General features: G+C 46.7%; 1 protein-coding gene across 4 annotated transcripts in view; it reads right to left on the reverse strand.

Annotated features, from left to right (window-relative positions):
- Positions 1–3536: 3536 nt before the first annotated feature.
- MTM1 (myotubularin 1) overlaps positions 3537–25729 on the reverse strand; it is a 90752-nt gene continuing 68559 nt past the window's right edge. For all 4 annotated transcript variants that reach the window (XM_045067976.1, XM_004776625.3, XM_004776624.3 and 1 more), the window contains 7 exons: positions 25276–25464; positions 22049–22234; positions 17200–17406; positions 16009–16101; positions 15383–15496; positions 11573–11749; positions 3537–5258 (listed from right to left, as the gene is read on the reverse strand). In XM_045067976.1, coding sequence (XP_044923911.1) covers positions 5091–5258; positions 11573–11749; positions 15383–15496; positions 16009–16101; positions 17200–17406; positions 22049–22234; positions 25276–25464 — 1134 coding nt within the window. In that variant the 3' untranslated portion in view covers positions 3537–5090. The remainder of the gene's footprint in view (positions 5259–11572; positions 11750–15382; positions 15497–16008; positions 16102–17199; positions 17407–22048; positions 22235–25275; positions 25465–25729) is intronic.

A 25729-nucleotide genomic window follows, 5' to 3' on the forward strand; every position in this document is an offset into this window, starting at 1 on the left:
TTCTCTTTGTTGTTTTACCATGTACACACACCAAAACAACAGTTTGGTTTGGTTTTAAACTTGTACGAATGGAGTGATACTGTATATATGCTTCTGTATCTGGCTTCTTTCAACCAACAAGCTCATGGAAGTCATCCGTGTCGCATGTAGCTGTAGTTTGGTCATTCGTCGTGTGTGTGGATGACTCCAGACACCACAACTCTTCCGTTCTACTGTAGTTGGGTATTTGAGGTGTTTCAAGTTTTGGGGGAGGCATTAGAGGCAATGCCACAATGAATATTCTTGTACATGTCTTTTGGTGCATGAAATTCTCATTTCTCAAGGGCATCTATGTGCCTGAGAGCGGAAAAATGTTACCTCCTAAGGTAGGCATTGATTTGACCAGATGATACCAACCGTTCTTCAAAGCAGCATAAGAGAATTCCTATCGGCCCACAACCTTTTCAATGCGTGGGATTGCCAGACTTTTAAAAGTTTTGCCCATGTGGCTGTGGGATACTATCTCACTGTGGTTTGAATATGCATTTCCCCAAAGACAGATGCGACCGAGCTCCTACCTAGGCTTCCTACCTTTCCAAGACTCAGTTCTTTTTTTTTTAAATTTATTTATCAGAGAGAGAGCGAGCAAGAGCGAGCACAGGCAGACAGAGTGGCAGGCAGAGTCAGAGGGAGAAGCAGGCTCCCCGCGGAGCAAGGAGCCCGAGGCGGGACTCGATCCCAGGACGCTGGGATCATGACCTGAGCTGAAGGCAGCTGCTTAACCAACTGAGCCACCCAGGTTTCCCTCAAGACTCAGTTCTGACTGCGTTCCCAAGAAGCTCCTCCCTGACCTCCCAAAGCCCTCCCTCTGCCTTTGTCTGAGCGGGAGGCACCCTCCCTGCGTGGGAATTAGCCGTTAACCCAACAGTCTTCCCTCTAGGCCAGGTGCTCCTCGAAGGAGGCCACTGTTTCACTCATCTCTGTTTCCAAATAAAAATGACAAACAAACAAACACGAAACCTATCCGTTTGATAGTCTGTGGGGATGCCAGATAGTATAGTGTGCAGCACATACGGCCCCAGCAAATAGCGCCCTTTGCTCCGTTTAGGGACCAAGGGAGTTGAAAGCACATGGTCTGGCTTTGGATGATGCCAGGATAGAAAGGAGAGCCAGAACTGGGGGGAGGGAGCCAAAGGCAACTAAAAGGTTGGATTTCCTCTGAGAGGTCACAGAATGGACCGAGCTGGCCCTTACCTAAAGTAACTGCATGGCTGGTGATGGGCGAGCCTAGCGGTGTCTTGACCTCTCGCACCCTGCTGAGACCCGAAGCTGAACAGACTGCAGTGCAGTGGGCATGATGACGCCCCCTCCCCCAAAACATGTCCACATCTCACTCCCCAGAACCTGGCAGTACGGTAGCTTACACAGCACGGGGGTATTAAGGTAGTGGGGGAAATTGAAGTCACCAGTTAGCTGGCCCTGAGATGGGGAGACTGGCCTAGGCTCTCCGGGTGGGCCTGGTATGATGCCAGGGGCCTGTAAATGTCAACGAGGCAGGGAGACGAGTCAGAGTCCAGACATTTGAGATGCTGCTGGCCTAAGAGACAGGGGAATGGGCCACGAATCTGGGGAAGCAAGCAGCCACGAGAAGGTGGAAAAGGAAAAGGACGCTCCCCGAGGGCTTCCAGAAGGAACACAGCCCTGCCGACACCTTGACTTAAAGCCAGTGAGACCAATTTCAGACTTCTGACCTCTAGAACTGTAAGGAGGTAAATACCTTGTAAGATAATCACCTCTAAATGTGTGGTGATTTCTTGTAGCAGAAACAGGAAGCTAATACGGGAGGCAAATGTTGTTTTGTGCCATAAATCTTGTATGTGCACGAGTGATTAAAATACATTTTCTAGGAAGGGCTGTTTGAACTGGAAGGAACCTTCGAGAACGTGAAGCCCATACCCTAGCTGAACAGATGGACACCGAGGCCTCCAGATCCATCACTTCTGAAAGCTGGGAAGGCCTCAGACCTTCCAACTGCCCCAGCAACAGTTCCAGAGCTCAGGCAGGAGCCCAGGTCTCCGTGCATCCCGGCTAAGAAAGTTTGTGGGATCAGGGCCCCTGACACGAGGTGAACAACTTTCTTTTGTGATTTCTGTGGAATGCACTGGGAAATACATTCACTTTCAGAAGCACATAAGTATTACCAGCTATAAATGAGTAAGTCATGTTGTCCAGAGCTACTGGAAAATAAACCATGAGGACTAACAGTCATGGGCAAATGTGTAGCTACCCTACCTAGGCGGTTAAACACATTATCGTCTTCGCAAATAAGGACTAACCTGTGTCTGAATCTAAGCCTCCTGAGGAAACGAGCATGCTTCGGTTTGCTGAGCTTTCATCTTCCACATACATTTAATACAGAAGACTCTGCTAATCATTCTTTAATGCAGTTGTGCACCCACCAATGGATGTCGGCGGATTAGACTCACTTCCAATGAGTGATTCTGTGAACCTCCAACAATTCGACTGCAATCTATTTCAACCATAGTATTTTCCTGCAGATGTGCTAATCCTCGTTTGTGGGACACACCTTGCATATGTTTCTTATTTGCTCTGGAGGTCCCCTTGCTTCTGCTTCTGGCCGTGTCTTCCAGCCACAGATTTAAGTACTGTGTGACAAAGTCTCCCACTTAAGAACATTCCCTGCTTTTGTCTAATGCCCCAAATGCCACAAGAGTTGTCCAAATGAGCGACCCACAAATCTGCGTTCTGTACACAGGGCTGCAGGTGATGAACTACTTGGAGAGTTCTGAGTATTATTCCTACCAAAAAAGCAGACGGATAAGCTTCACTGTGTTACCTAAGTATATCAGGAAGGGCTAGGACCATAGTTCGGGAAAACTGTCACATTATCAAAAATCTCTATGACTGCAACTTATTTGAAGGGCTTTCCCAGAAGAGAGATGACTCTGTTTCGTTCCAATTGGCAGAGCTATAAGGCTATGCACTGGAAACTCAAGAGACGCGGACTTCAGTGTGACACCTGTGCACATTCGTTTCAATGCTGTGGGACTTTGGGGCAACGACGCTCTGCAAAGAAACTTAATCTTTAAAGAGTCCTATTCAGATTTTTTAAAAAAAGTTAATTTTAGTTTACTGCTTGAACTATTTAGCATTCTTAGAATGCACATAATTTCCAACCAGCTATACTATTTGAAAACAACTTTGAAATCTTAAGCACAAGAGACACCGACTATGGCTTACTTCCATCAAGGTCTCACCATCCCTTAATGGCGGCCGCTGTGTTCTGCATCCGGAGTCTAATGTCTCGCGTCCACATACCCTGGCTCTTTTGCGGAAGCTCTCCGGACTTTAAGACAGCTACGGCTTAAAATTGCCACTGTTAATACAGTCAAATGGACCATACTGCTGCAGTTTGGGGAGAGCCCTGCAAGGCTGCTAGTAAGACCAAGAGCATGTGACGTAGAGGCAGGAGAAGACAAGACACCCATTACCTCCCCCAACAACACACACACGGTTATACTCCCGGAAACAGAGTGCTATTTTAGTTAATACATTTATTACAGCAGGTCTTTAGTCATTATTGTCATGATGATTTTCATGACATTTCACAAAATCCTTTAAGCTATTAGTATTCCTTTTTCTTTTTATGGAGTGACACTTTGTTAATTTATGAACTATTTACAGCGTTTACAAAAAGCAAGAGAATGTCTAATAAAATTTCTTATACATACAAAATTTTATACATGATACTACTGTATTTGAGATGTCTTATTTGGTAGACCAATTAAGCTGTGACATAAAATAATTTACAAAGATATATTTAATCTCTCTTAATTCATTGAAAACAAAACCATATTAGCTATAAATAGTCCTTTACAAATCACTTGAAAACATTAATTGTTTTAACTCTAGCCTTAACTTTTACAAATATACGTAACTAAATGAATTAGTTCAGATATCAAATAGAACTGTATTTGAAACTTCATTTACCACTAGCACTACGACTACAAAACAAAAACAAAAAACAAAAACAAAAACAAAACGAAACTCCCCAAAAACCTGAAAACACAAACTGCCGGGTACATTTCAAGTAAAAATGTGTAGAACCAGTTTAATGCACACTTGGGGGGAGGGGCATCCAACACCACGCACGCTCGACAAATGTACATCTGCAGCTTTAATTTCAAAGGACGAAGCTCTAGCGACAGCTCATGCATCCTAGATGGCCAGCCCTACGCTTTGGCGGATAAGCTGGTCGGACTAGAGCGATGTTTGCAAAAACATTCACCTAAGCAGCACAGTGCCCCTGACATCTTCCAACAGTGCTAAGGGCTTTTCCACAACCTGAAAATGGGTCAGAATTTCAGGCAAGCTGATAGAAGAACTTAGAAAACAGAACTGGCAAAAAGTTGGAAAAAAAATCAAATCATATTCGACTGGGCCCCATCAGTGTAATATAAAAATATGCTCCTCTTGAAAATTACGGGAAAACACATCAGATTCCAAAATTCCAAAAGAACGAAAAACTCACCTACGCAGCTATTTCTCTTTAAGCCACCACTCACGATGGTATAAAGTTTGGCAATTATTTCAACACCTTGCTTTTGGATGACGCCTCAGAGGATGAGCTCGATTTGGTTTTGGCAACAACATCTCTCACATTTGGGCTCGTTTTACACCAAAGCAACTATGAGAAGCAGCCCAAGGAAAATCCGGTTCACAAACCTATTTTTTTTTCACTTCAGTTTAAAATAATGCCGTTCCAATTAGGCCCACAAAATACATATTGTAGACACAGTATTTCGAAAGAGGTCAACTCAATTTCAATTTTCTCTTTCAAAAACTGTCCTTGAAAGGTGTCCGGATTTTCCACTTGGCTAACCATCTTGGTTCCTTTCTTCTGATTGCCCTGTAGACACTAGCTTTCTTGTAATATGTATTCTAGAAGGCACATATTCAAGAGTTTAAGATTATGTTAGTTCAAGTTCTACACGGAGGCAAATGTTTTAATCTACTTTGTACAGAGGCCCCCAAGTGAAAGTCAAGTCTCTCCTTTACTCGGAGCTCTGGCGCAGCCCTGGGGCTCCCTCCTAGAAGTGAGTGTGCACGTGGGGCATCATCTGGGCAGGACCGGACGGCGAGGTCGAGGGGTCGGAGAGCTTGGCGGAGCTGGCGAGCTGCAGCTCTTCGAGCCGCTGTATATATTCGTCACGCAAGGCCAAGAGCTCCACGTAGCGCTGCTCCACAGGGTTAGGCTGCTGCAAAGAAGCACAGACGGGCGTTAGAGCTTTTCCCAGGAAACCCCCGGACTGACCTTCAGCGTTGGTCAGAAAGTACAAAGGTCAAAAGTTTGGTCAAAAGTACAAAGGGTGAGACACCCAGCTCTTCGCCACCAAGACATAAGCTCATGTACACATGGCCTTGCATTTGCCTCACCATCTTTTTAAGGTTTATCAACCCAGACACGGCTCCGGTCTCCTACGTGTCCCGGCCCCAAGCCCACTGCTCTTTCGTTTCCGGAGGCCGCAACTCTCCTCCAGCAGGCGCATGGCCTTCTTCCCCGTGTAGATCCGTGACACTCTTCCTATACGTGCGTATTGGGAAACGAAATACGCCGTTCTGGTCTCTCTTGTCGAGGCCTGCGTTGATGGTGCTCTTCTGTATTCTGTCTGTATTGACTGGCGTCTTGACCCGTGTCTCTGCGCTCGAGCCCAGCTGAGTCCCCGAGTGAATAAGGCACGGCTCATCTCTGCACTCCCGCAGCGACCGAGAGTCGGGGCTCCCGGGCCCGTCAGCCTCAGGGGCGAAGCTCGGGTCTGCCTCTCAGCAGCCAGAGGACTCAACCCAAGAGTCTGCACCTCCCTGCCAGGGAGACGGGAGTGGGACCGGCACAGACCGCACGGGGCTGCTGGCAGAGCGAGGTCAGCCGTCATGGTCGGTGTCGCCGGGCCGCCCCTTTCCTTCACGGGTCAGTGGGGGTCTCGTGGCACTGCAGAGGTTAGACGTCACGCGGGGACAGAATGTGATTCTCCCCAGCATGCCAATTCTTTAAACTCCTGTACTGATACATACATTACGCCGGGAACGCAAACCAATCTTGAACTGGTCAGCTCAGCGAGCCTTTACCAGATGTGCACTAATGCCATCACCCACCCGGGCCAAGATACACGACACGACAGCCCCCAGGAGGCTCTCTCACCAGCATGTTGTGAGTGATCAAACGCAAGCTTCTAGAAAGCTTGAGCAGTCTATGAAGACATTAAGAAAAAGGCCAAAAGGCTACAGAAGTCCATTCCTTTGGCACCAGTGGCTTCTGGGACCATCCTGCTTTCTACCTGGTAGGCTCTGAACCCCAACAAGGGAGTTGAAGCAGGCCGTGCCCTGGCCTTGGCCCACAGTGTGGAGGACCGCGGGCCGGGTCATGGCCTTCAGGAGGGCGCGGGAGCCCCGGGGGTTAATACTATGTCTGAGCTCCCTGGGGCCACCATAGCAAATGAGCACGGCCCGGGGGACAGCGGCAGTGCTTAACGCAACGGGGGCACTGTGCTGCCTCCGGGGGCTCCAGGGGATGCTCCTTCCTCTCCTCTTCCAGCTTCCAGTGGCATCAGGTGTCCTTGGCTTGTGGTCACATCCTTGTCGCCTCCTGTCTTCACAGGGCGTTCTCTCCACAAGTGTCTGTGGCTCAAATCCCCGTCTGTTTTCTCTTATAAGGACCCCTGTCACACGACGTAGGACCTATTCCAAATCCAGAAGGATGGCATCTTCAGATCTTTAACTAAGTAATACCTCTAAAGACCCCTTTCCCAAATATGGTCACATTCCCAGGTTCAGAGTGGACATGTCTTTTGGGGGTAACACCAGCCCACCCCAGCGTCTGCCAAGGAGTGGTCGACAGAGGCCAGGTAAAAACGCCACGCATTTCCAGTGGCACTGGGGTTTCTTTTTCTTTTCTTTCTTTTCTTAAAGATTTTATTTTTAAGTTACCTCTACATCCAGAGCGGGGCTTGAACTCACAACCCTGAGACCAAGAGTTGCATGCTCTACCGACTGAGCCAGCCAGGGGCCCGCACCGGTGTGTCCATCAGAGCTCTAGTTGCAAGCGTGCACAGGCTGGAGGAGGCCGCCTCCTTGCTCCTAAGCCTATTCTTCCTGTGAGCCCTATTCCTTTACTGGGGCTGCAGAAGGTGAAATTTTTCAGAAAGGCACACGTGGCATTAGAACAGGAATGCTTGGGGGCGCCTGGGTGGCTCAGTCAGTTAAGTGTCTGCCTTTGGCTCAGGTCATGATCTTGGGGTCCTGGGATGGAGCCCCGCATCGCATCGGGCTCCCTGCTCGGCGGGGAGTCTGCTTCTCCCTCTCCCTCTGCTCTCCCTGCATGTGTATTCTCTCTCGTGCTCTCAAATAAATTAAAACAATTTTGTTTTCAAAAAGAGCAGGAGTGCTTGGTAGAGCGCGTTAACACCCAGCAGGTACTGTGCACAACCTGCTACTGTCTTTCGTCCGTTTTTCTCTATGTATTCTGCTGCGGGCAGCTGCTGTTCTGGGCACTTGGGACCCCTCAGTGAACGAAGAGGCCCAAATCCCCATTTTTTTTTAAAGATTTTTATTTATTTATTTGACAGACAGATCACAAGTAGGCAGAGAGGCAGGCAGAGAGAGGGGGAAGCAGGCTCCCCGCTGAGCAGGGAGCCTGATGCGGGGCTCCATCCCAGGATCCTGGGATCATGACCCCAGCCGAAGGCGGAGGCTTTAAGCCACCGAGCCATCCAGGTGCCCCCCCAAATCCCCATTTTTATGGCATTTTCCTTCCAGCAGAGGGAGACAGACAAATGAAGAATACCACCAGTCTGAGTGACAGGGGCTGTTCAAGGGCTAGGAACGCTCCGGAAAGGGAGCAGAGCAGGGTTAAGAGGGGCAGGGCTGGTGGGGCGCTGCATCAGGCCGTGGAAACTACTGCAGGGACCTGGACTTTGTTGTCTGGTGAGGTGAGCTGCTCCTGGGACAGTTTTGAGTGGAGGGGCGGTGGGATCTGGGATGGGCTTTATTTGCAAGGACCACTCTGGCCACCACGTTGAGAACAGACTGGAGGGAAGGAAGGTGGAATTCGGGAGTTCAGCTGGAAGTCTAGGCGGCACCGCACGGCCCGCACCAGGCCAGCAGTGGGAGGACTGGTACGGAGGGTCTGGGGTCACATGGGTTTTGAAGGCCAAGTCCAGCGGGCTTCACTGCCAGACCATAGAAGGGAGTCGAAGAGGGCTCCCTGGTTTCTGGCCAGAGCGACTAGGATGGAGTGTCCAAGAGCCACAATGGGAAAGATGGCAGCAGGAATAGGTTCTGGGGACCAGGGGATCCATTTTAGACACGTCCACTTTGATCTGCTGTGCAAGGACGGTCTGTCCTCTGCCCTCTGCGTCACCTCCCGGGGCTCCCCATCTGTGCTGTCTGCTTCCAGGCTCCACCCTTGCAAAGAGCAGGGCAAGTTCTTCCTCGATATTCTCCTCCAAAGCTGTCCTGGCTATTTTTAAAATTCCGTCTTTTCGGATGACTACCAGAATCAGTTTGTTACTATGCCAGCAAGGACAATTAGACAAGAAAAAAGAATCGGAGGTAAAAACCATTTTTGTAGATGACAAGGCTGTATAATTAGTAATCTCAAGAGAGCAGACCGAGGAATGATTCCAAATAAAGAGAATTCGGTCTGCTGATGGGTACAAAATACCCAGAAGCCATTAGCCTACAGACAAACACAAACCATTGAGAGGATACGAGGAAAGAGTCCAAAACACAAAATTATAAGAAATGAAGTTGAAAGTCAAGTGGCTGCAAAGGCACAGCCCGGCCCCTCCCCCGTACCGAACGTGGAGCCCCGCGTGTGCTCTGCACAGCACACTACAGCTGGTGAAGAGAGGAAGCACCCTGGCCTTTGGGCAGTTTTTAGGGTCACATTCCTTTTGGGGCTCCCCTCAGAAATGACTTAAGCGCCACACGGGTCAGCCTGTTTCTATGTGACTGCCCCTGTTCTCACCCTTTGGCTCACCCTTTGGCGATTGCGGGGCAGACAGGAGCGCGGCACCGTGCGCCCGCGCAACAGCCGCGGGCGTCCCAGAGGAGGCTCCGGGGCCGCCCGGGGCCTCATTCAGGCTCTTAACAGGACTCGAGGGATACTTCCGCTTCCGGGATGAGCAACCCCTCGTCTCAATACGTGCACCACAGGGGCTTTGCGATAGCTCTTCAAAGGTAAGCACTGCTCTTTCCGTCAACTCCACTGAGTTTTTATGTCGCAGCAACGGTTGGTGGTTCTTGCTTTTAAAACGCACTCGAACCCTTCCTTCTTCTAGGCCAGAGCTCATGTGACAGATGGGCTGTATCTGCTTTGGTCGCTTTCAGTACTGCTCGTATATATACGACAGGTACCTGGTAACTGTCTGTATACCAACTGGGCCACACAACTGAACAACAATTGAACTTTTAAGTGGTTAAATATATTCCTTGAGGTTTACAATTTATAATTTAAAAAGTCCTACGTGATCCGATTTAAATCTATTTCTGTACGAAATAATGTTCTAGGGGAGATCTTTAAGGAAATGTAAAGCATTTAATTCACACATCCATTATGACATTTTTCCCTGAGCACTATCATCGGCTCATGTTCCGGGCACCCCCGTCAGCCTGGGAGGTCCTGGGGCCAGAGATGACCTCTTCTTAATCTCTTAATCACCCTCCCACCCCACCACAGCCCTGAGAATACAAAGATCCGTGTAGTACCCTCCACATTCCAAAAATCTATATGGAAAGGATAAGTTACTTTCCTTTTTGAGTAAATTTCACAGATCATAATACAGAGCAATTACTGTCTCAAAATAGAAACCTCTATCAAGAAATGTGTATTCCTATCTGGCCCAGTTCCATTTTGCTAAGCTCTACAAAAATAAAGGGGTAGATACACTGTAGTAAGTTATTCTAATGATTTTTTTTCCTACTTGTCACACAGTTATTACCTTTATATGTTCAGAGGTGAATTGCTCTAAATTCCTTGAATTTTAAGAATTTCTCCAGTACAAATGGGTGAGGGGAGATTAGAGAATCTGTACAGAAATTAGCGATACTTTCTAATTACTAATGTTTTAAAAAAAGTCACAATAAATACAGAAAAGGATCAGATTATAGGAGACACTGCACATCTATATAATATATATGTATTTTTTAAAAGATTTTATTTATTTATTTGACACAGAGAGACCACAAGTAGGCAGAGACGCAGGCAGAGAGAGAGAGGGGGAAGCAGGCTCCCCGCTGCGCGGAGAGCCCGATGCGGGGCTCGATCCCAGGACCCTGAGATCATGACCCGAGTGGAAGACAGAGGCTTGACCCACTGAGCCACCCAGGCGCCCCTATATATATGTATTTTTTTTTTTATTAGAAAAGGAACATGGCCCCTATAACAGCAGTTAGAACCCTGGCAAAATGCCTGTTTCCTCTTTACTTGATATTCCAAAGGCTAGAAATTCCCTCACTGTGCTTCTCAAATCCCCGACTAAGCAAGCGAGCATTCTCAAGCCCTGAAATTTGTCACTTTCCAAGAGATTACACATTTCCACCATTCCTGAATGGCAGAAGCCTTTCACGGGAGCAGCAGAGACCTTGAAACGAGAGTGCCGGCTTGAAGCGGGCAGTCCCCAGCAGAGAGAGAGGGCACAGCCTGGCGTGCGGCCAGCTGCACGAGTGGGATGAGCAGTCTAAGAGACAGAGCGCAGCACCCGGGCCCGGCTATCGCCCCGCAATTTCTAGCGGGATTAAAGTTGGCACTTTTACAAGACTGGCCCGTGCGAACAGGCAGCCCGCCATCCAAACCACAGGAGAAGGTGAGAACCTTCACAAAGGAGCAGCTGCAAATACGAAGTATTTATAACACTTCAAACAAGTCACAGACCAGAGGCCCTTCTGAGCCCTTACACACACAGGCTATGCTTCCCGTCCGCTTCTGGATGGAGTGAAGTGGAGAGTGGAAAGCCCGAGCGTGTCTTCAACAAGATACGGACTTTTTTGCCCAAAAATCATTATTTCCCTTTTTGGTTGCTGAATGGCCAACCGAATGTACTACCTGCTGACAGATCAATTATCTTTATTTCAGAAGCAAAGGTCCTCAGTGAAGTGTACTCTGATGTCCGCTGACCCGGTACAGACACGTGAAGCAGACAGAAGAAACTGCTTTGTTTCTTCTAAGTCCACTCACTTGAAAGAATTGTCTTATGTGCAACAGTGTCCACTACTTGAAGCAAATCCTTGGCAAACAAAACCCAAAACTTTTCCAGAGCTTGCAGTTCACATTTTAGTAAAATAAAATAAAGTAAAATAAAATAAATTAAGAATCGAAGTTTAACACCAATCAAAATAAGTGACTTAGTAATTAAAACCAATTTTTAATTAAAGTTGCATTTGAAAGCAAGTATGATTTTTTTTAGTTCATTTCCCCTCTCACGATATTAAAACAAAAGCACTACTGAGTAACATTATCTAAACCCAAAGGCAGACTATTAATAGCACTGCCTTTCAACGACCTCCCTCCACTTACTTGTTGCTTGATTCTGGGGTTCCATCTAATGTAGTAATTCACCCAAAGCTCCAAGTGGCGCATACTGGCAACTGGATATAAAACTCGATTGATCTCTTTAGTATAGAAAGGATTTTTGTACGTGTCCTTATTACTGTTGATCAGCGACCACAAAGATACCGTTCGTTCTGTAACTTTCTACGGAGAGAGAGAAAGCAGGAAGCTGAAGTGAAAACACACAAGTACACAAACCATCTTTCAGCCCGTGGCACTACAGTTGAGCCTCAACTCGAATCAAACATTTGCGTTAGCCCCAGAATAGCTCAAAAAGCCTCATGGGCCAGTGAGTGTTCGGCAGCCACTTACTAGTATTTGCAGAGATAATGGCCTAGCTGGAGAGCCACTGTTTCTGCCAGAAGACAGAGATGCAGGACGCTGTCTCCTTAAATGTAATTCACTGAGCTAAGACGACACTTCCTGGCTAGGTAAAACATCTGGGAACAGATAGGCAGTATGTTCTTTGTAATTCAGCAGAGAGAAAAACGATCATACGATCCTGTCGGCTTTCTTCATTTCTGTATATGTTAGAACTGTAAAATCTTAACCTGTGCCTACTTGACAGCAGGGACCCAGATAGGAAGTTGTTTTTAACCAAGCATCCAGATGTTCGCTCGCTATCACGCTAACGTGCAGATATGTGAAAACACCTGGATAACTGACTTCACTGAATCGTTACTTTCTCACTTGGTGTCCATGATCTCATGTAGAGATCCACGTTTTCACTGTTTTTTGGAGATCTTTACCGATTCTGAGCATAAACTAGAAAAAAAAAAAAACCCCAAAGCTTGGGAAATAAAAGGTATGATTGTTAAAATTACCAAAGGCAGACTTTGAGACTCTTCCCAGTAATGACTTCAATAAGCAAGGACCAAAGAGCTAAAACTGGGAGCTAAAAAAGAACGGCTTGAAACAAGTGACTGAAGAAATGTCTTTAACATACATATTTCATTAATGTGAACAAGAAATATGGCAGCATAAATTTGTCTTCCTTGGAATCCACCTCAAATTTCATTTACTGGTACCTTTCCGATGCCCCAAGCTATGCTGGGTTGTATTCATTTGCACGCTTGCTTTTAGTTTTATACATGCACAGAGTTTAATAATTTTTAAGAGATTTTATTTATTTGACAGAAAGAGACATGAAAGAGGGAACACAAGCAGGGGGAGTGGGAGAGAGAGAAGCAGGTTCCCGCTGAGCAGGGAGCCCAACTCAGGGCTCGAGCCCAGGACCCTGGGATCCTGACCTGAGCCGAAGGCAGGCATTTAACAACTGAGGCACCAAGCGCCCCTGCGTGCACATAATTTAAAAGGTCACATAGCCTGCACAGGTTTGTTATGGATAAAAAAAGAAAAAAGAAAAAAAAAACCTCAGCTATCTCTCAGCTCCCCACAAGCAACTGTGTTTGATATTTTTAAGTTGATTGCTTTGACTATCTGGTACTTAACCTCCGTATCTCTAAATAATATGCTTTCCTTGCCAGCCGGGGGGCCATGCGGCTCTGGGCACTCACGCTCTCTGTCCTACCCTGTGCTCCCAGCAGGAAGCACGGCTTTCAGGAGGCTGACATTTAGTGTCAGATTCCTGTGACGAAGCAAATACTACTCTCGGGCAGGCCCTGCATCCCTTTCTGTGACTTCTTCTCCTGCACGAATTTTGTCATCTTCCCTCCATCTAACTATCTAGTCTGCGTATCCTATTATCTGTTGTTGACATTTATTGTGAATTCAACCCCGAACTCTTCCTCCAACATCTCAAACTTCTGTCAAGACACTCAGCACCTCAGGCGCTTCCCATTTCCTCCTCAGGGGAAAGCCAGCCACACACCTACGATGGCGTCTCTGTTTCGCCCCAAGCATCCCCTGTTGCCTCTCTCCGAGCTGCAGCTCCGGCTTCCCGAGTTCCACAGTCTTCTTTCTTGTTTGCATGGAGCCAACACTCCAGGAGCTTCCAGAGAAATGGTTTGGTGTGGGAGGGAACTCTTGGTGCCATGCATGTCTGAGAATATCTTTGGTCCGCCTAAACAGCTGGCTGACAGTTCAGTGTTTAGAGAATTCTAGGTTGAAATCATCTTCCATTAAAATTCTGAAGGCAATGCTCTACGGACTTCCGGCTTCCAACACCGCCATTGAAGGATTTTGCCTTCTTGATCTGTTTCTATCTGTTTCTTTGCAAATGACCCATTCCTTTTCTGTCTGGAAGCTTGAAGGATCTCTTCTTTGTCCCTGGTGTTTTGAAACCTCACAAAGACGGGCCTTAGCTTGGGCCTGTTTTGGTCTGCCATGCTTGGGCATATGGCAGGCCTTTCAGTGTGGAAACTTATATACTTCAACCCTGGGAAATATTCTCATATTATTTCGGTGACCTCCTGCTCTCGGGTCTCCCTGTTTTCTCTTTCTGGATGCCCTATGATCTAGAGATCAGACTCTAGTACTGGTCTCCTGGTGTGCTCACCTCCCTTCCATCTTCTACCACCGTCTCTAGATTTCCACTTCACCTTTCAACTCTTCTTCTGGATTTTTAACCTCTTTTCATTTCAAGTTGTTTTCTGATCTTTACATAGTCTTTCCAAACAATATCCTGTTATTATATCACAGTACCAACATTTACTTATCTTTCTGGGGATATGTGATGCTAGCTGCCTGTCTACATCTCTCCCCTCCCTACCTGGTAACCATTCTGTCCAAGTGGCTTCTCTCCCTCCAGGCTATCTGCTATTACTGAAGAGCCGACTGGAAGCCCTGGGACCACGAGGCTCAGCGCCGGAGCCACACTGTGGGGAACCACAGGTGCTGGTATCTTTCAGTTCTTCCTCTCTTGGGCTCCGTTTCCCCAGGGATGATTTTTTTTTTTTTATATCGAGGTGGGGTTCATGTACTGTAAAATTCACCACTTTGAAGTCTACAATTCATTTGTGTCACAGCCCCCCTCTCCAGTTCTGAGAGATCTTCAGCACCCCGAATGGAATACTCAAACCCACTGAGCACACATTCTGCTTTCTCCCCCCCCATCAGGCCCCCCCCCAAAACACTCATCTGCTTTCTGCCCCAATGGCCTTGTTATTCTGGACATTTCCTAGCAATGAATCATGCCATCTGTGAGCTTTTGCATCTGGCTCCCCTCATGAGCGTGTTTTCAAGGTTTGTCTACACGGTAGCCTGGGGCACAACTTCCTTCCTTTTGCTAGGCCAGCGTGTGGCTAGGTTGCGTTCTGTTCATCCTGTCATCAGCGGATGGACCCGGGGTTGTTGCCACCTTTTAGCTCTTTGAACATCTGTGTGCTTTCGTTTCAACTCCTGTTTTCATTGCCCTTGGGTATGTGCCAGGGAGTGGACTTGCCGGGCCACAGGACAACTCTCTGCTTAGCTTCTGGGGAACTGCCAGCTGGGGCTCACTGCCATTCACCTCACCCCCTGATAACACGCAGGTCCCCAGCCCACTCTCGTGCTCTCTCGAGAAGAACCCTCTGTCAGAGTCCCCAAATTTGGTGCCTGTGTCTCCTTTCTCATCTTCTTTGTTCCTGTAGGTTTGTGCCTTTAAAACAATGCCCTTTCCTGATGTTTTTATGGTGTTTTGGGAGGGGGACCTTCTATACCTTTAAAGTCATTCCTACTCTCAAAGTCAAAGTCTAACCCCCTCCCCCGCAGAAAATGCCAGACACTCAATAAACCCTCTACATTTCCCACAAACCAAGCTATCAAAAAATAAAATTTTTTTTCTATTTCATGGAAGACACGACACAGTTAACTAAAAGGATGAGCATTTCCACTCACCTGTTTCTCTCTCGCAGATTCACAGTTGTATAAGAAAGTCCCAAACCGGCAACTATACAGATGATCCAGAATTGTAATCAAAAATCGTTCATTGAACTCAAAAGCTGTAGGGAACTAGACAAAAACAAACACGCCCACAAAGCATGAAAACTTGGGACTAGCAGAGGCTGCCATTTGCATACGCCCTAGAGCTCACTGCTCAGTGAGCGGCACAGGACCAAGGAGTTCGAAGGAGGGTCAAGGAAAGGGATCAGAGGAAAACCAGCTGACATTCTGGGTTCTCCCGAGCATACAAGGCACACTGGGTAGTTTCAGCACCGACGGGGTCTTAGGTGCACAGGCTGGTCCCAAGGCAACGGAAAAGATGAGTTGGGATTCCGTTAGGAGAGAGGACGCAGTTAAATACTGAATTTTTAAAACATTACGGAAAATCCCAGGCATAAATAGCTGCGAGAATAAAAGCGCAAACCCCACGTACCCACCACCCGACTTCAGCAATGACTCGCGTAGGGCCAGACTCATTTCATCTCTCTCTGCCCTGCGTACCGTGAGGCAAATCCCGGACATTAGATCAAAACACTTAAACGTGAAGTCCAATGTAATTTTATCCCGTACACATCCCTTACCTGTTTTGACATCTGCCATACACAGTCAATAAACTGGAGGAAAATAGGAGACCGATCAGCGTCGGCGTGGTTTTTATCACCATGGCCTATTCTCTGAAACGAAAGGATGGAGATGATTTGTTTTCAGTTACGGGTACAAAACCGAGAAAGCATATATAACCCACAAAGTGTGACAATACAACTCATCAATCTGCTTTCCAAATGCCAAGTTTCTCAGAGAGTAAATGGTGTCTGTTTTTCCTTGGCAATATAGAAATGTGCAAAGGTTTAGGAATACCGGAAGTCAAACATAAACATCTATACTACCCCAATGCCATCAGCTCAGCCTGCCGTTAAGTTAGCAGTGCTGAGGGGCCAACCCTCACGGCCGAAGCCTCAAGACCACGTCCAAAACGGTGCGGTCATTAGTAAGTGAAGTTCTTTCTCTCCTAAGAACAAGACAAAAGCCTCACCATTTATTTTTATTAACAATGACTCTTTCTACTTGAAAATGTTCTTCACATTCCTTCGGAAGTGTGGATGATCATCTGAGGGAGCTTGTTAAAAAGGCTTCTTCAGGGGCACCTGGGCAGCCCGGTCAGTTAAGTGGGTCTGACTCTGAGCTTCGGCTCTGGGCGTGAGCTCAGGGTGATGAGATCAGGCCCTGCGCCAGGCTCTACGCTCAGCGGGGAGTCCGCTGGAGGCCTCTCTCCCCCTCCGCCCTTCCCCCTGCTCATGCTTGCGTGTGTTCTCACTCTCTCAAACAGATAACTAAATAAATCTTCTTTTCTTTTTTTTTTTTAAGGCTTTTTCAGACCTGGAAATATGAATTTTAACAAGTTCTCGCAATTTTCAAATTGTGCGTCAGAGAATAGTAATGATAGTAACAATAATAAAGCTTTGAACGAGTCTAGCGGCTCTGTGAAAGGTATTTGGCTCTAATGGCTATAATTGTAGCTGAGAAAGAATGGTCACACAGTCTCAATTTCAACCCTTCTACGCAGGCTCCTGCTCTGATTTTCAAGTCAAACTGTAAATAGGGCAGATGGAGAAAGCGGTCTCCGGAAACAACTTTCACGACCCCCAAGGAATCGCACATACTTTTCATTTGACTCCTCAGATTTTCTTTTCGAAAGCAAATACATGGCTTAACCACCAGTCTCTCAATCTCAAACATGGACATGGAACACGTCGGCTTGACTGTTCACTTACAGATGCAAATTTATGTCCGAAACTTATCCATTCTTTCTGTACCAGTATTTCAAAGCCCTCGATGCTCCGATAGAAGCTGTCCAGCATCAGCATGGCCAGGGACGTCAGCTGCGCGGTCCGGTCCCAGCCGTCGCTGCAGTGCACCAGCACCGAGCTCTTCCCCGAGGAAACTTTGTCTGCTACCTGAATGGCTCCCGTCAGGACAAGCTGGCGAAGAAGAACACGCGATTAGTAGGCAACTGTAAGATATGGCTAAAACTTGAAATAATCGGTTTTAACTCCAGAAAAGGTCATGTTTTCAAAAATTACTATTGTCTAGAACAGAAAAACTTCTGCAAATGGAACAGCAGGGGCTCTGGGGCCCACTGCTCTTGCTCTGGGGCAATGGCATTCCGATGAGACTAGGTCATAACAAAACAACAAACTCAATGTCCACAAGTCTAAACGGCATTTCAAACCCATTTTTATGCCTGTGAGTACATTAGCGTACGAGGGCTGTCTTTGCCAATGACCACAGCCTGGGGCTTAAACCACAGGAGTATATTGTCTGGCTGGAAGGCCTACACCAAAGTGTGGGCAGGGCCTGGCTCCCTCTGAAGGCTCTAGGGAAGGACCTGTTCCAGACCTTCTCATCGCTTCTGGTAGACTTCCTTGGCTCGTGGCAGCAAGACTCTAGTCTTCACGTGGTGTTCTCCCTGTGTCTGTGTCTCCGTGTCCAAATTTGCCCTCTGCATAAGGACACCAGTCTTACTGAAGCAGAGGCCCATCCTACTTCAGTATGACCTCATCTGCACTCACCGCACCTCCAAGGAACCTAGTTCTAAAAAGGTCACACTCTGAGGTACCGGGAAGGGGGGGGCGGTCAGGGTTTCAATACACGGAATTTTTTACAGGGGAGGTTTCAATTCAACCTATAGCAGTGATCATTTTTTTAAAAAACATCACCGGCCCAACAGGTCTAGTTTAGACCTTAAAGGCCCGATACAATGGAAATCCCCTTTTATCCTTTAAATTGACAAAATATGAACTATTCTGTGGCTTGTAAGTGGAATACTTCCATCAAGATAAAGTGACAGCCTTCTTGTAAACATTTGAGACTGAGAAATACTACGAAATTTGTGTATACCAGGAGTTATTGCTAGGATGTCATTTTTGGGTGACTTAGGTATTTATGGACTTATTCTGTATGAAGCACAGAGTTCACCCATCACGAGTGTGCAGTGTGATAAGACCGCACACACGTACACACAGCTGCGTAGCCATCATCGCAAACCAGCTGTAGAGCGCTTCCATCACCCCCAGAGAGTCTCATGTGCCACCTGAGGTCAAGCCCTGCTCCTGCCCTCAGACCCCGGCAGCGACTGATTTGCTTCCTATCTCTACAGTTCTGCATTTACCACAACCGTCATCTAAATGGAATCACGTAATAGGTGGGCTTTTATGTCTTGGCGTCATGTTCTTAAGGTCCATCCATGTCATAGCCTGCATCAGTACTTCCTTCTTTTTACGGTCAAGGCATATGCTGTTGTACGGACAGATCACATTTTATTTATTCACTCCCTAGCTGATCAACACCTGGTTGTTTCTTGCATTTGGTTACTACAAATGATGTTGCTGTGAACTCTAGCACGCACAGATTTGTAGGGACTTAAGTCGTCATTTCACTTGGGTAAACACTGACGAAGGAAATGGCTGGATGACACAGTAAATGGATGTTTATTTAACTTTTTAGCAAACTGCTAAGCCGTTTTCCAAAGTGGTTGGACCATCTCTCATTGCCACCGTCAGTGTACGAGGGCTCCGTCTTTTCATGTGCTCATGATGCCATTTCTGGAGCTCCCCAAGCCCTAACAGCTCTGCAACAGTCATGCATTACAGCTGTTTTCATGGACTCAAGGCAAAGTCGGACTAAGCGAATGATCTGGTAGAGAAAACTTTAAAGACACATACTTTTTGTTATTTTTTTAACTGGATTTACTTATTTAAGTCAGCTCTATGCGCAGTGTGGGGCTTGAACTCACGACCCTGCCATCACCAGTCCCATATCGCACCCACCGAGCCTCTGAAGATCCGCACCTGCATTATTTTGATATAAACAGTAACTGCAGATAAGTGCCCAGAAGGACAGGTGAGGGGACCTCCATTATTCATACAGAAGTCACTGCTTTTAACTGACTAGAGTGGCTTTAATTCTTCAAGTGTTTTAAGCATCTCCTCAAAATCCTGTTTACAAATTTAATCTGAGGCACTGCTGAGGAAAGGGCTGTTGGATGCGACTAAAGGCAGCTTCACCCCAGACACTCCCCTCACCATGAGAAAGGGAGGCGGCCTCAGCCTGTGATCTTTCAAAATATTAGATGTTTTCCCCCAAAGTATGAATTCCCACCACTGCTTCTCGACAGGAAGGCTGCTAGTTATCTCATGAAGTGAAATTAGATTTTCAAAACCATCACTGGCAACTGTTGTGTAATCAGACGGCCTAGCGGCTGACGGGGAGGCAGCGTGTGGCGCTGGCTCCGTGGCCCGAGGCCTGGGTGTGAAACCTTCCGCCGCTTTGTCCCGCCACACACTGCGCCAGTCACAGAGCCGTGGTTCCTTTCTCTCTGAAGCGGGAGGAGGAATGGTAGCCCCAGCACAGCCTGTCTTGGCCCGAAAGAAAGAATCCCCACGAAGTGACGACAAGGAGGACAGGTTCGGCGAACGCCGGCTGCCGTCTAGCTGCCTTCTCAGAAACACACAGTGACAGGTCACTTCCAAATGGGAAGGGCTACCGGGCAAGAGTGTTGAAAAGGACAGAGAAAAACCATATGCTCCAGAAACCACAGAGACATTCTACCCTGCTGGGGCTCCAGGGGCGGACTAGAATGGGGGTGGTCTTGCCTGTGAAGCTTGCCCTGTTTCGCACACAGTCGTGAGCCCACTTCGCCTGAATGCAGGTTCGTGGTGGCCATGCCATGTGTCTAGCAGCAGCTCTGGGGCTGCAAAACAGTGTGCGAGGCCGAATAGGGGGTCAGCCAAAGATGCCCCGGTCCTGGCCCCCAGATATCTGTGAATACCGCCTGGCATGGTAACAGAGACTTCGTAGATGTTATCAAGATAATGACTTCGAGACGGAGAGATTATCCTGGATCGTGGGGGAGGGCACTAAATTACATGCCACGTATCCTGATAAGAAGGAGCTGAGGGAGATTTCACAGAGAGAAGGCAGTGGGACCACAGGAGCAGAGAACGAAGTGACCTGGCCATAGCCAAGGAATGTCAGCGGCCACCCGGAACTCGAAGAGGCAAGGACAGATGCTCCTCCTGGAGCTTCCAGGAGCACAGCCCAAATGTGCCCCCCACTGATTCTGTAAGGTCCGGCTCAAGGCTACCCACATCTCTGCTCCCCCGTCTTCTGGCACGATGGGACTGAGGCCTGAGCAACCCGGAGTCAGAGGTCATTAAGGTGCCCGTCTGGCACCCCCATCACAGGTGGCCTCCTCAGAGAACACCGACAGTTCCTTTCATTTCCTTTCTATCTCCCTCTCTTTGGACAAACCTATAAAGATTGACAGGGGCCTTTTATAGCCTTCTCCATATTCTGTAGGTCCTAACTTCCATTGCACATCTTATAAAGATGGCCTGGACTCCTAATCTCCTCAGGTAAGTCCCCTCGCCCCTCCTGCTTTCAAGCCCCTCAAATCCTTCCACTGCCTTTGCTACGAAGGCTTGTGGCATGTAGCGCACCACACGGTGGGGCATTAGCTCTCCTGTTCATGAGCCTGTCACCTCTTCAACCGCAAGAACCTCCTGGAAGGCAGGAAGTACGTCTCGTACCTTTTTCCATTCATGGGGTCTAGCGCGCTGCTTTGCCTGCCTTTAAGAGTGCGATAATTTCTAAAATTAAATGTTTTATTTTAGAATAGTTTTAGATGTATAGAAAAGTTACAAAGATACTGCAGAAAGTTTGCATATACTCGAGTACATTTGCCACAACCTGTGAACCAATATTAACATGTTATGAAATTATTAATAAACTTACTAACTTATTTTTAATAGAGTCTGTACTTTATCCAGCTCTCCTTAATTTTCACCCAGTGTCCTTTCTCTAATCCAGGATCTCATCCAGGACCCACATTCCCTTACCGGTTACAATTCATTGGTTTTGCAATTTATCTTTGAGAATGACAAATTAAGAAAAAAATGAGAGTTAGGCCAAATGAAAATGCGATTCCTATCAAGTCTGAAAGTAAAATTTGACTAGAAAACAATTTATATTAATAATGCACCTATTTAAAGTAGGCTTTCTGTTTGTTTCCACAACAAAAAGGGAGCTTCTAAAGGTGTTAGTTCCCTCAGATAGCTTCAAGTACTTTTAAAGACTGGAGGGGTGTTGCTGATTTTATCAAGATGAAACACTGAGTATAATCGAAACACTAAGTTCATTCTTTAAAGTAAGTCAATTTGAAATTGGTTTCAATGAAAAAAACCCTCTCTCCAGGGCCCTGAGGGTCGTACCCAGCAACAGTTGGATAATAAGTTGGCTGTCTCTAAACAAATCCACGTGAAGACAGAACTTACTATTGGCAAGATGGAAAGTGACCGCTCCACAGACTGTGAAACTGTTCTGGAGTGAGATGCTGTGAAATCTTTAACTTAAAGGTAAGCACACTCTGAAGAGGTACGGAACTATCAAATGTAAGAACCTTATACGACAACTATTTCAGCTCTCACCGCTCAATTTTAGAATGGAAGGTACTGAAACAGATCCCTGTTCCACTGAACAATGACTTTCTTATTTAGGTACGGACATCTTTTTTTCAAAAAAAAATATACTTGAAAAAAAATATACAAAAAAAAAGATACTTGCCTTGATGTGTTCTAACCAGTGAGTAGACTCCAAACTGGACAGCCAGTGAGATTCTTCCACATTAGGATAGACAATGTCTTTGACTTTTTTTAAAGATTCCCGCATGACATGAATGTTATGGATGTCTAAGAAGAAAAGTTCGGTGTTATGGTATGCGTCATCACTTTCATATCCTCCTCCTGTTGCCTGAGAAACAGCAAAACATACAAATAGTCAGCTGGGTTTTCTAGTTCATCAGAGAACTTACATGAATATTTCAAGTTCTTGGTCCTCCAAATCTCCACCTTCCAGCTTGCATGCGGCGATCGACGGGACCTGACTTCCCATCCAACACCAAGCCTCAACGACATCAGTCACACACTGAGCTTGGGTGGGGGGGGGGACAACAACAGAAAAACCACCCAGCAGGCTGGCAGTTTGCTGGGGATCTGTATTTGCAAGGGAAAAAAAAATCACTTCAAATGTTCCATAATTCCTAGCTCTTCTGGGCCTGGAAAGGCAAGAGCGGTTGTCAAGGGTCCCTTTCCTTGATGGGTTCCGTGGCGGTACTCTCAGGCAGCGGGAGAGGGCAGGCACGGCGCTGACTCTAACAGCCCTCAGCTCAGCCCCACTTGCTCCGAGACTGAGGGGAGGCACTCAACCTCTTGGAGCCTCGGAGACTGGGCAGGCTGAACAGGTTTAAAAGGAGTCACACTCCACCACAGTGGACCCCAGCCACCATTCAGTGAGCCCCCGCCCCCCGCTTATGGCCATGCCGCCAGAGAGAGAGTACTATCCCCATTTTGTCACAGATGAGAGATGCTATTTAACTATCCCCAAAGTCACACGGTAATCAGTAGGACGCCACGTGTCTGAGTTCAAGGCCCACACCTCTTCTAGTGCGCCGTGACCATCTGTCCGCCCCGCGGACACCAGGGACAGAGCGCGACACCACTTTCCAGCACGGCAGAGATACCCATTCTCCATATAAAGCAAAAGAAACGGAATGGGAGGAACCTGGCTACACTCTGCTTCACGTTTTAAAATGCCATGGAACATTTGGCCTCTGGCCCTTTAAGGAAAAGTTAAATAATTCAGAGACTTGCCAAGAAAGCAAAGTTCTCCAAGCTGAAATGGAAGGGGGAGGCATTGGACAAATGTGCCGTTGCTACATCTTGCCTCTTTTGTTTTTATTTACAACAATACAAAGAATATCTAACTTGTAACTCAGAACAGAAGGGCCAATGCATCCCATGTTTTGTGTTTTTTTTTTTTTTTTAATTTTCCCAGGGTTAGTCACACAAGTTTCCTATGCAATGAAAGGAAGGCAACCACTTGAATTTCAAACCTAAAGTCCTCCGTACAAGCCAAAGGTGTTGGTCTTCCTGGTCTCTAGGTAAGAAAATAGGTTTTATTTAGAAATACGTGTCTAAAGCTTATGACAAACAGCATCAATATAAGTAGAAAACACACATTCAACCTTGTTGTTTTTAAAAAAGTTATTAGCTAATGAATACCTACACAGATGAGCCCTATTTCCCTCTCCTACCCATGCGTCAGGGCACGTAACACCTCGAGGCTCTGGTCAGAGGCCCACAGAGGTGCTCCTACCCGCCCAGCAGTCACTCCCGGAAACGGCAGGTGCCTGGCTTGGGAGCAGAGAGCGAGCCTGAGTTTTGCCAGAGCTGCGAGCCACTAATGCAATGATAAGTCACCCTCGCTTGGATGACCTGCTTCTCTACCCTTATGGTTTTTAAAGAGTTAGCACGATTTTCAAGAGATTCCCAACGCTGGAGTTTCTTTCGTAAATAACTGAAGAGAACATGCAGACAGATGAAAGGCAAAATGTACTGATCGCTCCTTGCCGAAGCGAAGGACGTTACTGCCGCTCTACTTTGATTCATCACGGTCAGCTGCGGCAAAACTGAAGCAGCCTGGTGCAGGCGCTTGTCGATGCCTGGGTTTTGCTTACTTTATAATGGTGTAATGTTGCTTATTACGTGGGGGGGGGGGTGTAAATTTCTAAATATCCACGAGGGAGGAACAATCAGGTCCAAAGAGAGCAGAAGTCAGAAGGGTAAAAATCAATTAGCCAAGCATAGATTGAGTTTCCAAAGTTCAAATTCTCCATCTCTGGCTAGTTTTGAAGTCTTTTCAGTTTCCTTCTCTTCAACAAAAAGGAACAACCCTGATTATCGAGTACGGCGACACAGAGGTTCAAGGGCCTGTTGCTATGGATATAGATGACTAGGGGAGAGACACAGCGGGGGAGGAGGGAACGAGAGCTTGGGTTTTTCCAGAACGCCACAGACATCTTTAAAGCCTGGGTTTTTTCCCTTCATTTTTTCCTTCCCTTCATTCCTAAGAGCACTAGTAACACAGGCATATTTCCTGAGTGTTTAAGAGGCATTCAAGAATTCTGCTGCTGTGAAGCTGGGCGGGGTGGGGGGCTAGATTCTACTATCACAATAAGCTTTAAAGTTAATAGATGAAGGTAATCACTTTATATATTTTCATATTTTAAAATAATCTTTCTAGGGGCACCTGGTGGCTCAGTGGGTTAAGCCTCTGCCTTTGGCTTAGGTCATGGTCTCAGGGTCCTGAGATCGAGCCCCACATCAGGCGCTCTGCTCAGCAGGGAGCCTGCTTCCTCCTCTCTCTCTGCCTGCCTCTCTGCCTACTTGTGATCTCTCTCTCTCTGTGTCAAATAAATAAATAAAATCTTAAAAAAAAAATCTTTCCAAATGCCTCATTACAATTTTACATCATATTTATTTCAGCCTAAATGTGTACATAGAAATACTGCTTTTTATAAACATATTCAACTCTGAATTATATAGAAGGGATGGGTCAGAAACATCTAACATTACAAAGAATGCAAGATATTCATCTTTAGACTCAATTTCCTAAATGTTTTAATTCTACTTCCCAATTTACTTTGATTGCTTTACCTACAATTTCAAAATCATTTCCACTACTGAAACAAAAATCAACTGCAATTAGCGCAGAGCTGGGCCAAGGGACCCCAGGGAGCGGAGGGAACTCGGCAGGCGCGAGTGGGTAAGATGCACGATCCACGTGCAAGTAACAGTGAGCAGAGCCGCTCACACACCCTTCCATTTAGGAAGCTGCTGCATCTCTCCAAGCTGCGTGATGACTTGTTTAGCTTTCAGGTTCTTGTCTTGTGCTATGAATAATTGAAAATGCCAGAAAAGTGACGCATCTAGCGTGTCACTGAATATACTCACCTTGTTGGCCACTGCATTTACGTTGGGTCTTGCATCATAGATTGTGAGTTTAGAAATTTGTCTGTTAGTCTCCCTGATAACATCGAGATACTTCTCATCGTCTTTATTCCGTTTACCACTCATACCAACGAGGGGCTGACTGCAACGCACGATGACGGTCTTGTTTTCTGGATGAATCCATGACAGCACCTATGGTGGGTTCAGAAATTTTAAGCTATCAAGAAAACGGCCAATCTCAAAACTATTAGAAATATAAAAAAAATAAAGCACTAACCATCATGATGCTGTGAGTCCGATTTGGCCAAAACAGAAACTTGTTTACCTGTGATTGCACGGTGTGTGCCTAGCAACACACGTTTAATGAGGACTGTTCAGAGACAACTAGAATAACCAATTTCATTAACCAGTCTTTTCTTAATTAGCACATCTCACAGAGATAAAATGCTTACCTAAA

This window comes from Mustela putorius, unplaced genomic scaffold, assembly GCF_011764305.1.
Source record: "Mustela putorius furo isolate JIRA1106 unplaced genomic scaffold, ASM1176430v1.1 tig00003899_pilon_pilon_pilon, whole genome shotgun sequence".
NCBI classification, from domain to species: Eukaryota; Metazoa; Chordata; class Mammalia; order Carnivora; family Mustelidae; genus Mustela; species Mustela putorius.